This window comes from Ricinus communis, chromosome 8 (assembly GCF_019578655.1).
Source record: "Ricinus communis isolate WT05 ecotype wild-type chromosome 8, ASM1957865v1, whole genome shotgun sequence".
Taxonomy (NCBI): Eukaryota; Viridiplantae; Streptophyta; class Magnoliopsida; order Malpighiales; family Euphorbiaceae; genus Ricinus; species Ricinus communis.
In genome coordinates, this window is record NC_063263.1 from 5,958,200 (window position 1) to 5,973,578 (window position 15,379).

The window sequence follows — 15,379 nt, forward strand, 5'->3', positions numbered from 1 at the left end:
TCTTTTAGTATTTAGCTTTTCTTGTCCCTTGATCCCGATACCTTTTCTTTCTCTTTTAGGCTACACTTGTAAAAGACTATATATTTCATCGATATAAATTAAATATAAATATTTAAGAGTATTTTAGAGCTTAAATGATATATTTTTATATATACTATAGTAAAAATATGTGTTCTTACCCTCACTTGAGCTTAATTATTTATTTTCATGTGGTATTAGCCAAAAGAGAAAAATATAAAGCTAAATACGTAAAAAGAAGCTTAATTTAATATGTTCGTATCAAGGCCCAAGTTTAAGACATATAGATTGCTAATTGCAAAGTCCAAGGGACATTTTAGTCATTTTGTATAATTATTAAGATTTATATTAAGAGTTATTTATGAAAAAATATTTGGCGGAGATAAAGATACTAAAAGTCTTATCTATTATATAGACTTATATTAGTATATTTATCTCTAGGGAGATTTATATAAATGATGACTTTTCTTTATATATATATTTGCAAAACCTAATTTTGGAGGAATGAAAGTTTTCTCATATGTGTTCTCTACACTTGCTCATCATTATTTTCTCCATAATTCTCCATAAATATTTAGTTTAGTTTTCATTACTCTTTTTAAGATCTAAGAAGTTTTTCAAGAAGTAGAGAGTGAGTACCAATCGTCTTCCTGCTCGAAAAAAATTTTAGATCTAGAGTGAGTTTTTACTTTATTATTTTATGTTTTTCTATTTAACACAATTGATTATTGAGTTAAATATATTATGCTAGTTTTCGTAAGTGTTTACTTTAGTCTTTTTACTTTTGTATGAATCTTGTTATTTATTTATTTAATGAATGATTTCTTTACCTTTATATATGTATTAATTTCATCTATTATTATTGGTTGCCTAGTAATATTTGTTATGGAAATTTTTAGATTAAAAGTTTAAGAAATATCATCTTTATTTTAATCTATGTTAGTATAAGAAACCTAGGTTGCATCATTAGCTTGAGTGATTTAGAGAAAATGCACATCATCATCTCATTCTCTAGATCTAGGCTTAAAATAAAACAAGGAGATTATTAAGTAAATGACTAGACTAAATACTATCTTTAGCATATAGTTTTAAATCATAAGCATTTGCATTTATATTGTATATTTATTTATTATTTAATTATTTTATTTTATGAGCATTATTCTCTCAATCTACTGATTTAGAGTATTTAAATTTTTTTATTGTTTTATATTGATAATTAGTCTTTATAATAAGTGACATCATAGTTCATTGAGAGATTGACTTTGTAGTGAACTTACCCTTACTATAGGAACGGTTAGTGCACTTGCAGTACTAAACAAGAAACGTCAATATTCATCTTAATAAAAGCTTCTTCTCTCATCTCATTAAACTGAGATTTGTCCAGCAATAATTCTTCAATTTTTCACTTTAAAAATTTAAAGTCATATTTTCTTTCATTTTATTAATAAAAAATAAACTAAAAAAATAAAATGAAAAATATTATTAAAATATATACATTTTAAAATAAATTAAAATAAAAAATAATTATTTATAATTTAATAAGAACATACAAAAAAACATTATATTTTCACACAAAAATTGAGTAATGAGGTTGGGTTTATAAATTGTTTAAATTGAAAAATCAAATAAAAAATTTAAATTATTGGTTAGTTTGAGAAAAAAAACTGAAAAAAGGAAAAAAGAATCAATAATATTTGGTTGATTAATTGGTGAAAAATCTAAAAATATATGTATAAATTATAAAAATATGAAAATAAACTCAATTGATTATCGAAAATGAGATTAATTAAAAATAAAAATTGAAGCCGAACCAATCAATGTGATTAACAATATTTTAATTCGATTTGATTACTTTCTCAAGTGGATTCGTTTCGCTGGTTTTCTTTTTATTGATCCTTCTAATGAATTAAAAAAAAAAATGTAAAATGTTATTATTATCTTTTTATTCTTTTGAAAAAAATAATAATGTAAAATGTTATTATTATTTGGAGAATTAAAAGAAAAAATTAATACTTTCAATAACAGACTCCCGCGTAATTTAATCGACCTCATTTCTCATCGCCGATGTCTTTCTCTTTGAAGTTCACCTACTCTACGCCATTGTTGCAGCACCACGTACTTATTTACTTTAAATCTTTTTTTCTCAAATTCAAACTCAATTTGATTTCATTCACTATAGTTTTTTTTTTTTTTTGTTGGTTTTTTTAATTGTAAAATTTATCTAGGGTTTCAACAAGCTCCGTTGCACTTTCATTTCTCGATTTCCAAGGCATTATTACTTGCAAAAATGTCAGAATTCGTCGCTGAATCAGAACCATACACGACGACTCTGCTCAACTAACGGAGAAAGCAATGTGAGTAAACACATTCTAATCTTATTCATTGCAAATTAAATTTTAATTTTTTTTTATGATTACAAGTAGAGTTTTTAGATTAAAACTGTAATTTCTATTTTTGTATCAAGGCCAGGCTTATCCAGATAACGTTGATTCTAACCTTGAAGGTATAACAATGTTTAACTTTTTTTTATGATTTATTTTTAGTGTCAAATTTGCAGTTATATAAGTTTACCGCTGTCATGTTTTCAATTTTGCAGGTTCAAGAGAAAAATATGACGCCGGTCAAGCATCATTCACGTCCGGCGCGTACTTACTGCTTGCCTTCACTGTGAATTATTACTACTTGTTTTTTTCTTTCAAAAATGCCATGATGATGACAAGTCTGTATGAAGCTGATAATTAATTATTGATCAAGTTTGAACTGGTTAATTATTGTCCGAGTGATTTGATTCCACATTAGTGATAAAAATGAATGCTAAAATGCACATATATTCTCTGGTCTTTTAAGCTGCTGTGTATATTGCGTTGGTCTATTTGTCATAGACTTATTGTTTTGATTTTCTAGGATGTTGAAGAAACTAAAAAGATATGGAGTTTCTGGAATATTGTCATATGGGCTGTTGAATACTGCATACTATCTCACAACCTTTCTCTTGGTGTGGTATGTGAAATCACTCTCCAAATCCTTTAATCTTGATTTCATGTTTCTTTTAATTTCTACAATAACAAACACTACAAAAATTTCTGGGAGGTGTAGATTCTATTTGGTGCGTTTATGCTTTTGAGCGCTCTACAAAGATGCAATAATAACAGAAAGTAAAATGGCTGAATCTCCATCACCCCACACAACATACCGACCCGGAGAGAGAGAGAGAGAAAGAGGTGTTAAGTCTAGGATTGAGTAGATAGTTGAGTCTATGATAAGTCTCTTCTGCTTCAACCTATCATCATGAGTAAATAGTCAGTAGATTGTGCCGAGTTTGGTGGTGAAGGTTTCTGTTGTAAAATAGTTCAAGATAAGATCATTTTTTTCCTTTTTTCTTTCACATGCAAATGTGAGGGATCGTGCTTTAAAGAAAGTCTTATGCCTGGGTTTTCATTGTTTTCTAGCATATTACTCGGTTAAGATCCTATGGCTGTTAAACAATTTTTCACTTGCTTGCTAGGTTTTATGTTGCTCCGGCTCCTGGTAAAATGGGTTACTTTGCTGCTGTTGAACGGTAACCTCTCATCTTCTAAGTGCTTATGAGAGTAGAAATGCTGCTAACACTGTAAACATTTATAGATTTCTCAAAGTAATGGCCATGGTGTGGGCTGGGAGTCAAGTTACTAAGCTTATAAGAGCTGGAGGGTGAGATGCTCAAACTCAATTGTCCTATTTTTCCAGTCTAAATGTGAGGATGTGCTTTAATGACATTTTCTTTTTGTTGATTACTTAATGGGTTTGAATGAAAATTGAGCATCTGAACAGCAAATGCTGAGGAGTTATGATTATATATAGCTGGCTGGCATTATGTTTTTGTTCTTCTGAATACTGATTTTCTAATATGCATCATCTTGATTTTTTACATTTATCCTTTTTTTCATTGAAATTCATGGCTATTTATATTTAGAATTGCATAACTTTAACTCATATCTAGTGACTATATTTTGTATTGTTTTCTCTTTATAATTATTGAAATAAATATTTTGAAGCATTTGTTCTTTATTCAGGGCCGTTGCTCTTGCTCCTTTTGTAGACAGAGGATTGTCATGGTTTACGCTCAAATTTAAGTTTGAGTCTCAGGGGAAGGTATATTACATTTGGATTACTTAAAATGTTTTTATTTAAATTACTTAACTTTATTTAATTTTGTTCATTTGTTGCCAGGCTTTCATGGCCATTGTTGGATTCTGTCTTGGACTTGCCTTCATCTTGTTTTTGGTTGTGACATTGCTTTGGGCGTAAAACATTTTAATTTTTGTCTATTTTAGCTGGGTATTGTTCTCATCTTCTTGATTTCTTTCATGTTCACTTCATCCACAATTAGTAGCCAATGTAAATCTTTTGTGAATTGCCGTTATACTAATTAGTAATGACATATTTGATATTTGGTTTTAACAGATAGCACGAGTTCCTGACACCCCTGCACCCATGTACAGAGGAGATGCGGAGTGGAAAAGGCTGCTGTGGCTTTTACTTTTAACCCCAGCAAACATTGGAAGATAAGTTCAACATGAACTGTGAAAGAATGCGTTCAACTCATATTTTCTGTATCAGGTCATTGCTTATTTGCAAACTTGTAAGATCAATAATTAACTTGCAAAATTTTCAAAGAATATCCGAAATTTGACATATGGAATATAAGAAGTTGAAATATTGATAATGACAAGTTTGCACATAAAATACAACAGATATTCCTCTCCAGAGGATCAATAAATGCCAAACAAACTGTGCCTAGAGGTGTACAAGAGCAAGTATTCAGGTCGTCCTTGCCCGATCAGTGCCCTTCATGGGGAAACCAACTTTAGTTCAATCCTTAGGCCTATGATTCACAAATTGGCTAGACAAATAGTGAATGGCTCTTTGTACAACTGAGCTAGGGTTAAGGCACTCTAAAACATGGCATGAAGCATGTTAGCACTCTGAGAATAAGCCTGGCTTGTGCATTACAAAGCTTCCCTGAAAGAATAATTCTTTTCCAAATGTTCTCTTCTTGCAATGGACTTGATTAGTCATCTGTCAAACTGCTCCAAATCTGTAAAGTTAAAGCTTTGAAATCCTCCCTTGGGGATACAGAAGGTTGTTTGCTTGGTAGGTAGCAACTTATTTCCCATTTCATCAGTGTAGGTCTTAAGACCACAAGCATTGCAAAAGAGTTCCAGATTTGATTCCTAAAAGCACATGCAGATTTCATAAATCAATTACGAAATTAGTCACCAACTAGTAATGCAGTGAGTTCCAAATAATGAAAAGCATACCTTCATTATTAAGAGATTTGATAGGTGTGCCAAGGGATATGGATGAAGTTTGTAGCCAGCATTATTTATACACGATAGAGACTGCGCTCGGATCTTCATGACAAAAAATTGTTCAACAGAAATAATTAGAAGGGCTACATCAAGCAGCCTTAATATGCTTCCACATGCATTCTGGAGAATAAGCACCAAATATTGGCACTAACTCTGCTATGTATGTAATAAAATTTGTTAAACAAATAAGCCAAAGGCAAAGTGAAACGCAACAAAACGACAGCAAGGACCAATAACAGTAGATGTATCATGAAAAGACGAATAGGGATAAGATGTCAAGGCTGGCCAGACTGTAATCGATTTTTAACCAAGGTCAGCATTACTACAAGGCAAAAGCTCAAGTTGGACAAACATTTTTCATTACCTCATTAAAGTAACGTTCAATAATACAGTATTGCAGATGGGATGCTTCAGCAGCCACAGTATAAAAAAACCGCTTGTAATTGCCCATGCGAAAAGCTCTGCGGAAAAAGGGTTCAGACATACAAATTTGAGGAGTCATTAAAACAAGTTAAAGGAAACGGAAAAGAAAAGTAGAAGCCTAGTTTAGATGAGATAACAGCTGAAAACACCTAATGGTCTGAAAGTTTAAGCATATACCGCAATACGCTCCGGGAAAAACACATTTCTTTTGACTGGATAATTGGGTGAGGCAGGCGACTAAACCACAAAGAAAGCGACTCCCCCTGAACATCATAAAGTTACATTGAAACTACTTAGCACCTTACAAGGATGTGTTCATGAAAGAAGACTATAGTTAACCACACTAATGAAGTAGAGTTCAAACCATTGGTTGGTTTCTGGAATCAAGATGAAGAAGAACGTAAAGTGAGCGGAACTCCGACTCATTTTCATATATACAATTGGGATTTCGATTTGCATCATATAGTTTATAAAGAGATGTCAGAGCCTTTATCAGCTGCTCCATGTTGAGGTAATGCACGGAAGAAATATGTTCACCGCTACCACCATGTTGAAGCCTATGGTGAGATTCAACATGAAATTTAACCTGTGCACCAAAAACAAGTTAAAGTATCATATTCATGTGAGAACCTTAAGCAGGGAAATAAAGAAAACAGAAGAAATAAAGGTTACTTTTGTATGGAATTCCATAGAAAAAGCTATTACTACTGATATTAGAACCAGAAAAATAGGCTTACTCCTCAATTGAATCAAAATTCAAATCCGAATTTAATTTAAACCTAGATTGATGTTTTGTTCAAACAATCCGAAAATACCCATTATCCATCCTCGGGTACAATTATCACATATCGTGCTCGTATCATGCAAACAAAAATAACTGTCTTAATAATTATGAGAATAATGAATCTATTTCATGATGAACAAGTTGAAGACTGGAAATATCATGTGTATATCTTTCTGCAGAAGGGAAAGTAATATTTACTAAAAAGAATTACTTGATCCAAACTATCAATTGAGTGGATGAACCTTTCTAGAAAGAAGATAATGGAAAAAGTTTAAGCCAACAAAATGTTACCATTTTCTCATACATATAGATTGCTTTGTCATTGACTATATTCTGCATACTAAGATCTTGTCTTATGGACCTTGTCCTGTCAAAGAGGAAATCATGAACTACTTCAAAAGGATGGTCTGTAGAGTCTGCCAAGTTCAAAAGGTAGCTCAAAGTGTCTTCCAATACAGGGAGTGGCCGCACATCAGATGCTTGCACATGTGCGGTTGATATTGTTCTGCAAAACTAATAAGAGAAGATAAAGGTGAGTTGTACTTTTATTTTGAAACTCGAATATAAATGATTTCTTTTTTTCAAAAATATCTAGTTCTGGGGCCTTGAGGCCTGCTTTTGCCTATAACAAAAGCATATTAACTATAGAAATTGAAGCACCCCAGCACAAGAGCAAACAAGTGAAGCTATGGCATTGACGAGCTTGAGATAAAACCAAAAAAGGAAATGGCAAGGGTAACTGTTACTTGCATCTGAAAGATGACCAGTCTCAGAAACTAATAACCTATGGGACTTGTTACTTGCAGTTGCATCTGAAAGACGAATATCCCAGAAACTAATAAACTATTGAGAATTTTCAGACAGGGTGCATTTAAATCAACTATCAAGAATCAAGTATACTTGCTAACATTGTCATAAGATGCATCAAGTACTGCAAAGTCTTCTTATAGTAATGATAAAAGGGAGAAAAGAGGCAGATAATTAGATTGCCAAACGAGAATGTCTTTTTGTTGGTAACTGATATAATGGCAGCAACATTCTGAAATTATTTCAACAAGCTTGAGCACACAACCCTCCATTTGCAGCTCAAATACACGAAAGGTTTTTTGTGAGGTACATGGTTACTACCACCCACTCCAACAGACTAACAAAGAGGTGGAAAGACATAAGAGGTGAGAGTACCTTTTTGACAGCTAAGCTTGGAGATGTTTTCCCTGGATTTCCATGTAGCCTCTCAAACACAGCCAAGTCTCGCAGTCGCTCTCGTTGGGTCCTTTCACTCTCTATCAGCACAAAAATGGACAAAAAGGTAAAAGAAGTTAACAACTACAACCAGCTAAAAGTTAATTATCAAAACAACAAATGTATCTTCACACATATGTTCTAATTCATTTAAAAAAACACAAGGAAGCTAAGAAGTAAAAAAAAGGTTCATCTGGCAGGTTGTTGCCTCTAATGACAGATGGAAGTTCATTTGTCCACAACCTGCGCATCTAATTTATGGTAATGGACAGGATAAAGTCTTTATAGTTTTTCTAGTATCCAAGGGATGTAAGCTAGAATAATGAGAGTGAATAAAAGGTGTATGGACAGACTGGAAGCTCTATTAAAGTCTCAATCTTTCCAATTCAGATAAATGGCAGCATGATTCTTTGCACAGATAGGAACAATATAAAGGAGAAACAATAGATAACCTAATAGACATTAGGAAGAGAACGTGTCCTGCATCCCATGATTTCCAGATTAGTCACTCACCATAGACAAACCTCAATGTTAAATCATAATACAATTTATTTTAGTACCAATCTCCCAACATTTCACCATAGACAAATACACTCTTCAGCAGTTAGGAACAAAGTCAAAAGTTTGCTTCTTCCAAGACAAAGATGTGAACAAAACAACCAAACTACACTAAACTAAACATAGAAGATCCTAAGAGTACAGTGATTTTCAGTTGTTGTCTAACTCAGAGGAGCACCAGTAAATTTCTTGGACTATTTTATCCATAAAAACCAACTAATTTATTATAGCTTCAAAATAAACCAAAGAAAAGAAAAGTTGATTAACGAATAACTTACCTGGGCACATAAAAGGACAAGTTCCAACTAAAACTGGAAAGCTATAATCTTTTGTAGTTACTTCTTCTTCTCCACCAATTTTAACTTTTTCATTCTGGGTAGTGCTAGTAGTAATGCTTGGTCTTCTACTGGGTGGCACATAACGGGAATTACTTGTGTTCTTAGGCATATAATTGTTGCTTATATTATTAGAGTTAGAGCTTGAAACTTCGTTGCTTCTGATATTATTTGATGTGGAGCGCTTTGATTCAATCGAAGATGAAGAAGAAGAAGACGACGATGATGAATTGGAGAATGAATGGTTCTGACGTTGATGACGATTACGCTGTCTCCTATGATCCATGGCCTTCTCTTTTTTTTTTTTCTAATTTTTTGAAGTATCAAACTAATTTGATACTCAACCTTCTAATGGGAATCAAAATTAGTGAAGATTATTACTTTTATATCTTATTTTATTATTTAAAACAAGAAAGTGGGTTAACCGGTTAAAGATGGTTTTTTTAGTGGGTTAGTAGTTAATGTGGGTTTACATGAAAGTAGGCCCATTCTTCTACTCGCAGAAACCTAACCAAAAAAACCGTTCCTCTCTCACTGCTTTTAAATTCCTGCGATTGCAATTCCAAAAACTAGGAGCTTTATTTTCCCACCACTTCGTCTTCATCAACTCGTGTGGGTTTCCTTTGGAATCTGTAATTTCAGTCTCTTGGAAGTTACGTCTTCATGAAAATAAGCAACAGAGAACACGATCTATGATTAATCTCTTGAAATCCCAAAATTTCATCAAATTGATTGAAAAGCGGCCTGCAGTCCTTCAATGCAAAAAAACTTCAACCCAAATTTGGGTACTTGATATGAAAAATTTGAGATGAAGACTTTGTCCTTCGTTAATTAAATTAGAGAGCTGTTTATACAGTTCAAAATAATAACAGGAAATTTCTGCCTAATCTATTTAACAAACATAGAGCTAAAAATAAATCACAGCTAACCAATATACAGCTAAGGATAACAAACAAATCAGTTGCATAAAGATATACATCATCCAGTATCCTATCTCAAGTTGGAGCGTGAGGATTACAAACACCAAACTTGTGAAGAAGAAATTCGAACCTCTCTTTGCCTAATGCCTTAGTAAATATGTCCGCCAGTTACTCGCTGCTTTGAATATAATCTATGGCAATCACACTATTTCGTATCTCATCATACATAAAATGACAATCAACTTCTATATTTTTAGGGCGCTCATGAAAAAAGGATTAGTAGCAAATGCATGGCTGCTTGACTGTTACAAAACACTTGAATAGACATTTGAGTTCACAAACAGTTGCAGCCATTGAACGATACTCGGCTTCTGAAAACGATCTAGAAACAGTATGTTGTTTCTTGGTTTTCCAGAAAAATGGAGAGCCTCTAAGAAATATAAGATACTCAGTGAATGATCACCGAGTTAATGGACAACCTCCCCAATCTTAGTCACAATAGGCTGTTGCTCAAGACTACAATTAGCTTTCAGAAGAATTCCTTGTCCCGGACTGCCTTTCAAGTATCTAACTATACGTAAAGCTGCTTTCCAATGTTCTTTCCTTGGTTGTTGCATAAATTGTGCCAAATATGAATACTATATGACAACTCAGGTTGAGTTAGACTTAGATAAATCAAATGTCCCACTAACCGCCGAAATTTTTCAGGATCTTCTATCAATTCACATTTGGCTAATGGAAGATGTTGATTCTATTCCATAGGAAAATTCGATGGCTTAGCACCCAACTATCCAGCTTTATTGATTATGTCCAACGTATATTTTCGCTGGCATAAAAAAATTCCTTCATCACTTTTGCCACTTCAACTCCTAAGAAATATCTCAAAACACCCAAATCCTTCATATGAAAGCATTGACTCAAGTATGATTTAAATTTGGCAATTAAGTGTGATTTATTGCCAGCAATTATAAGATCATCAACATACACTAGGACAGCTAAATGTATTTCACCTTGAATCAAAGTAAATAATGAATAATCAGAATGTGACTGAATGAACCCATACTGTTTCAATGCATCAACCAATTTTGCAAACCAACAACAAGGAGCTTGTCGCAATTCGTAAAGAGACTTCCTCAAACGGCACACTTTTTCGAGCTGTTAAGTGTGAAATCCAGGTGGCATCTTCATGTAAACTTCTTCAGCCAAGTCTCCATGAAGAAATGCATTATGAACATCCATTTGATGAAGTTCCCATTCTTTAGCCACTGCCATAGACAGAAATGTGCGCACTATTACCATTTTTGCCACTGGTGCAAATGTCTTATTGTAGTATATTCCTTCCATTTAATTGTTTCTAAGAATCACTAGACGTGCCTTGTATCGCTCAACTGTTTCATTCGAGTTATACTTAGTTTTGTATAACTCATTTGCTTCTTATTACCTTCTTCCCTTATGGCAGATCGACGAGAGTCCATGTTCCATTATTCTTTAGTGCATCAATCTCCTTCTTCATAGCTTCTCTCCACCAAACATCCTTTACTACTTGATGGTAAAACTTGGGCTCTATATTCGTTGTTATGGCTGCCAAGAAGACTTGATGTTCTGGTGAGAAACTTGTGTAATTCACATATTTAGCTAAGTCATAGGACATACCTGAGAATGGAGCTGGTTTGGATAAACTTGCAGAGAGGCTAACGCTTTGAGCAGCATATGTCACATACTCTTTCAGCCATGTAGACACTTGTTTTGAGCGAAGACCATGCCCAAGTTCTGTCAATCCTTCTACCACTTCTATATTTTCTGACCTGGGCACTAACTTTGTATTTCCCTCCCTCACTTCAGCATTATCATCTTTAAATATGTCGCAAGTGCTCGTTTCATTCTTTATCATGATCAATTTGGCCAGTTTCATTTTCTCCTTTCTCACCTTCAACTTCCTCTTCAAAGCATTCATTCACTTGGAATTGCTTAGAATTGGAAACATGCTTGTTGACTTATGTATTATCAACTGCATATGAAAACTCATCTTCACAAAATACGACATCTCTAGACACAGTATTTTTGCATATCTAAATCATATAATCGCCAACCTTTCTGACCAAAAAGATATCCCACAAAAATACATCGGTGACTTCTACTAGCAAATTTATCTTTTTCTTTATTCAAATTCTTCGCATAGCACAAGCATCTGAATGTACGAATGTAGTTATAATCAAGAGACTTACCATACAGAACATCATAAGGTGTTTTCCCTTCTAATAGTTGAGAAGGAGTTCGATTGATTAGATATCCAGTAGTTAATACACATTCACGCCAAAAACCAATAGGCAGATTAGCTTGAAATCTCAAAGCTCTTGCCATATTAAGAACGTGACGGTGCTTCCTTCCCACTCGCCCATTCTATTGTGGAGTTCCTACGCACGAAGTTTGACGAAGTATCCCATTTTCTGAAAAATAGCTTGTCATACCTACAAATTCAATTCCACGATCACTTCTGACTATTTTAACATTCTTATCAAATTTCCTTTTAACCATAGCAACATAACTTTGCAAAATTCGGCTTACCTCAGTTTTATCTATCATCAAGTATATCCACACACATCTTGAAAAATCATCAACAATTGTAAGAAAATAGGATGCAATACATGAACTAGAGACTCTATAAGGTCCCCACAAATCACAATGAACAAATACAAAAATTTCATTAGCTTTATTTTTACTAGAATAAAACACTTCTCTAGTTTGTTTAGCTTTGAAGCAAGCATCACAAGTTTTATTTGTACCTAGTTGATTTCTAATTCTAGGAACTAATCCTACCACTTTTAAAGACGGATGTCCTATCCTTCTATGCCAAAGATCATGTAACTTTAATTTTATAGCCTTGAATACTTGAACTGGTGACTCCTTCTTAAGGCAGTAAAGCCCCCTGCATCATTCATCCGCTCCAATCACCATCCTCGAAGTTCGATCCTGTATTAAACAAAGCTTATTAGTGAACAACACATTACAATTTAATACATCAAGCAATTATGACACAGAAATCAGATTGCAATTTAATCTTATGAAGAATGTTTTCTAATTTTATGCACTTTCCCATGCAAATCGATCCTTCTTGCAATGCCAATACTTGATTTCCATTACGTAAGCCAATTGGGCAACCTGAGATCTTGTTCAAATTAGTTAAACATCCTGAGTTTCCTGGCATATGTTGGGTAGCCCCGGAGTCAATTACCAATTAGAATTTCTCTTACCAGTCATCTTCTCATCACTTCCTGATTTGTATGTGTTCAACAAACTCAGAACTGCTGCCCACTGTTCACTTGTCAAATTTCTAAGAGTTGCATGATCCTTCGTTTCCTTATCATACTGCCCAATTACCTGAGTAGCATTGATTCGTGCTCTACCACGTCCTCTACCTAAAGCCTTTCCACGTCCTCTTCATCCATTTTGTCTTCCTCTACCTCGACCAGATATTTTAGGTCAATCACCCCACCAATCAGGATACCCAATCAATTGAAAACAGTCCTCAACATCATGTCCTTCTCGGTTGTAGTGTTTACAAATAATATTTTTATCTTTTGTTCCAATGCTGGTTGAGCCATAAAGCTGACAGCCTCTCCCTTTATCTCTTTGCCTCTTGAAATATTTTAAACTCTCTCCTCTTGATACATCAAAGAATATGCCTTACTCACACCAAACAATGGAGAAGTGCTTAAAATATTTGATCGAACTGTTCTGTATGTGAAGTTTTTCTTCTTCTCGTTTCTTAGTCAACTCAGCTGCAATATTGCACTTACAGCCCCCACACGTGCACGCAGAAATCATATCATAATTTGCCAATTCTTCCCACAGTTGCTTCAATTTTACTTAGTAATTCATGAGTGAAATTCCTTGTTGTTTGCAATTAGCCAGTTCTGCTTTCAACTGCTGCACTCGTATGACATTAGTTACTGAAAAATAATCCTTAATGTCTTCCTAGAGATCTTTTGCAATTTTCATGTGTGTCAAAGTAGATCGCATCGTTGGTTTGACTGTATTCAATATCCATGACACAAGCATGGAATTCACAGTCCACTAATCTTCTAATTCATTTGAACCCTCTTCGGGTTCTTTCATGGTTCCATCGATAAAGCCAAATTCCTTCTTGGCTCGCAGAGCAGTTCGAATTGCTCCAGCCCATTCATCATAGTTGTCTTCTCTCAATTGCATCTGGGTGCTTATATTTCTAAGATTTTCATTTGTAGACAAGGTGTATGGTGACACTTGTTTCTTTCCCTCACCTTCCATATTTTTTTAGATAATCGAGTTTTGATCAAAGCTCTGATACCATGAAAAGTTTGAAATGAAAACTCTCTCCTTCATTGATTCAATTAGAAAGCTCTTTGTACAGTTCAAAATAATAACAGAAAATCTCTGCCTAATCTATTTAACAAACATACAGCTAAGGATAGCAAATAAATCAGTTACATAAAGATACACATAATCTAATATGATGAAAAATAGATTTGTGGATAAGCTTCTTCAACTATAATGCAAAAACATTCATCACAATGGGTGCATGAAGACCAGATATTGCAAGAAGTTTTTTTTTTTTTATGTACTTTTGGTAAATGACATTTAATGCAGTGGATAAGCTTCAATGGAGGTTCATCAAATAAGAAAAGTTTATTTTTATAAACTAGAAACCTATAACCAATAACACATGAACACGACCAAAGACAGTAAATTAGTTCTCACTATTCTTCTCAAACAGGCTTCTAAAATTCTTCCATTAAATAATAATAGTCAATGTTCGGTTGAATCTCAACAAAAATTAAATTAACAATCATTATTTCGTGAGAGCATCAGTTCTATGTATCAAGCGATTTTCATGGACATTAATTTTTTTGAGGTTGATTATGTACTCTCTGCTGTGATTTTTGTTTTTTGTCAAAAGCGTGTTATTTATGAAAGTTCTTATATAAGAATGTTATATACATCAGAATAAATGAAGAAATATTTTATGCTTTGTAATAAAATATTTAAATTTTTTTGATATGTATATTTAATTTTTAACACATAAATTTTTTATTTTGACATGTGCGCTTACTTTTGATATATGGAATTCAAATTTATGTGTAAATTTTATAATTTTTTCTTTTAATGCATTGATTTATAAGTTATATTTCTAACTAAACACTCGCTATAATCCTAAGAAATAGCATATTAATTATATTTTAATTTTATATTAACTAATAAATAGTTTTCTAATCATATAATGAAACTAATTTTATCCTAAAAAATAACATATTAATTATATTTTAATATTATATTAACTAATAAATTAGTTTTGTAATTAAATAATAATTCTAATTCTAAAGATAATATTTTTGATATTTATTCAATAAAATTAATTTTTTAATTATATAATAATTTTAGAAAATAATAATATCAATTAAATTGATATATTAATTTACATAATATTAAAATTAAGTAATAGATAATTTTTATATTATCGCATTAATAAAATTTTAGAATTTTTAAAAAATTAAATATCTAAAAATAGTTAGTTTACTATTTTATATAAAAATATTTTACTTTTATATTCTTTAAACTATTCTTTATTATAAAAATTATGCTTTTCAAAATAAAAAAATGTTCTTAGAACGAATAAGTCAGTTTGTACTCGGAGAATAATTTTAATCACCTAACAACACTTTTATTTAAATATTTGATATATAAGATTTAATTTGATGTATAATTTTATAA

At 32.6% G+C, this 15,379-nt stretch overlaps 2 protein-coding genes across 3 annotated transcripts; one reads left to right on the top strand and one right to left on the bottom strand.

Moving 5' to 3' along the window:
* Positions 1 to 1,926: 1,926 nt before the first annotated feature.
* LOC8276335 lies at positions 1,927 to 4,723 on the top strand. Of its 2 annotated transcripts, none has more exons than XM_015723269.3 (10): positions 1,927 to 2,133; positions 2,244 to 2,372; positions 2,483 to 2,521; positions 2,615 to 2,685; positions 2,923 to 3,018; positions 3,524 to 3,577; positions 3,643 to 3,708; positions 4,071 to 4,149; positions 4,228 to 4,335; positions 4,462 to 4,723. In XM_015723269.3, the coding sequence occupies exons 1-9, from the start codon at positions 2,083 to 2,085 to the stop codon at positions 4,303 to 4,305; spliced, it is 663 nt and encodes a 220-aa protein (XP_015578755.2). In that variant the 5' UTR covers positions 1,927 to 2,082; the 3' UTR covers positions 4,306 to 4,335; positions 4,462 to 4,723. The 2 variants fall into 2 exon arrangements, with proteins under 2 accessions (XP_015578755.2, XP_015578756.2); XM_015723270.3 differs by having other exon boundaries at positions 1,976 to 2,133; positions 2,488 to 2,521; positions 2,615 to 2,663.
* Positions 4,686 to 9,739, bottom strand: LOC8276336 (SAC3 family protein C). Its single transcript, XM_002525532.4, has 8 exons — positions 8,655 to 9,739; positions 7,759 to 7,859; positions 6,868 to 7,089; positions 6,157 to 6,378; positions 5,970 to 6,055; positions 5,734 to 5,830; positions 5,319 to 5,411; positions 4,686 to 5,231 (listed from the first exon to the last, which is right to left on the bottom strand). Exons 1-8 carry the CDS (start codon positions 8,995 to 8,997, stop codon positions 5,073 to 5,075), a joined length of 1,323 nt encoding a protein of 440 aa, XP_002525578.2. The 5' UTR covers positions 8,998 to 9,739; the 3' UTR covers positions 4,686 to 5,072.
* Positions 9,740 to 15,379: the final 5,640 nt, after the last annotated feature.

Excerpts from the sequence above, each read along its gene's own strand:
- LOC8276335 (XM_015723269.3), top strand. The coding sequence starts at position 2,083 with ATGTCTTTCTCTTTGAAGTTCACCTACTCTACGCCATTGTTGCAGCAC. Across the intron at positions 2,134-2,243 it reads CGCCATTGTTGCAGCACCAC|GGTTTCAACAAGCTCCGTTG; the intron begins GTACTTATTTAC and ends AAATTTATCTAG. Across the intron at positions 3,578-3,642 it reads TACTTTGCTGCTGTTGAACG|ATTTCTCAAAGTAATGGCCA; the intron begins GTAACCTCTCAT and ends AAACATTTATAG.
- LOC8276336 (XM_002525532.4), bottom strand. The coding sequence starts at position 8,997 with ATGGATCATAGGAGACAGCGTAATCGTCATCAACGTCAGAACCATTCA. Across the intron at positions 5,831-5,969 it reads TTTTCCCGGAGCGTATTGCG|AGCTTTTCGCATGGGCAATT; the intron begins GTATATGCTTAA and ends CTTTTTCCGCAG. Across the intron at positions 5,412-5,733 it reads TTGAACGTTACTTTAATGAG|ATCCGAGCGCAGTCTCTATC; the intron begins GTAATGAAAAAT and ends TTTGTCATGAAG.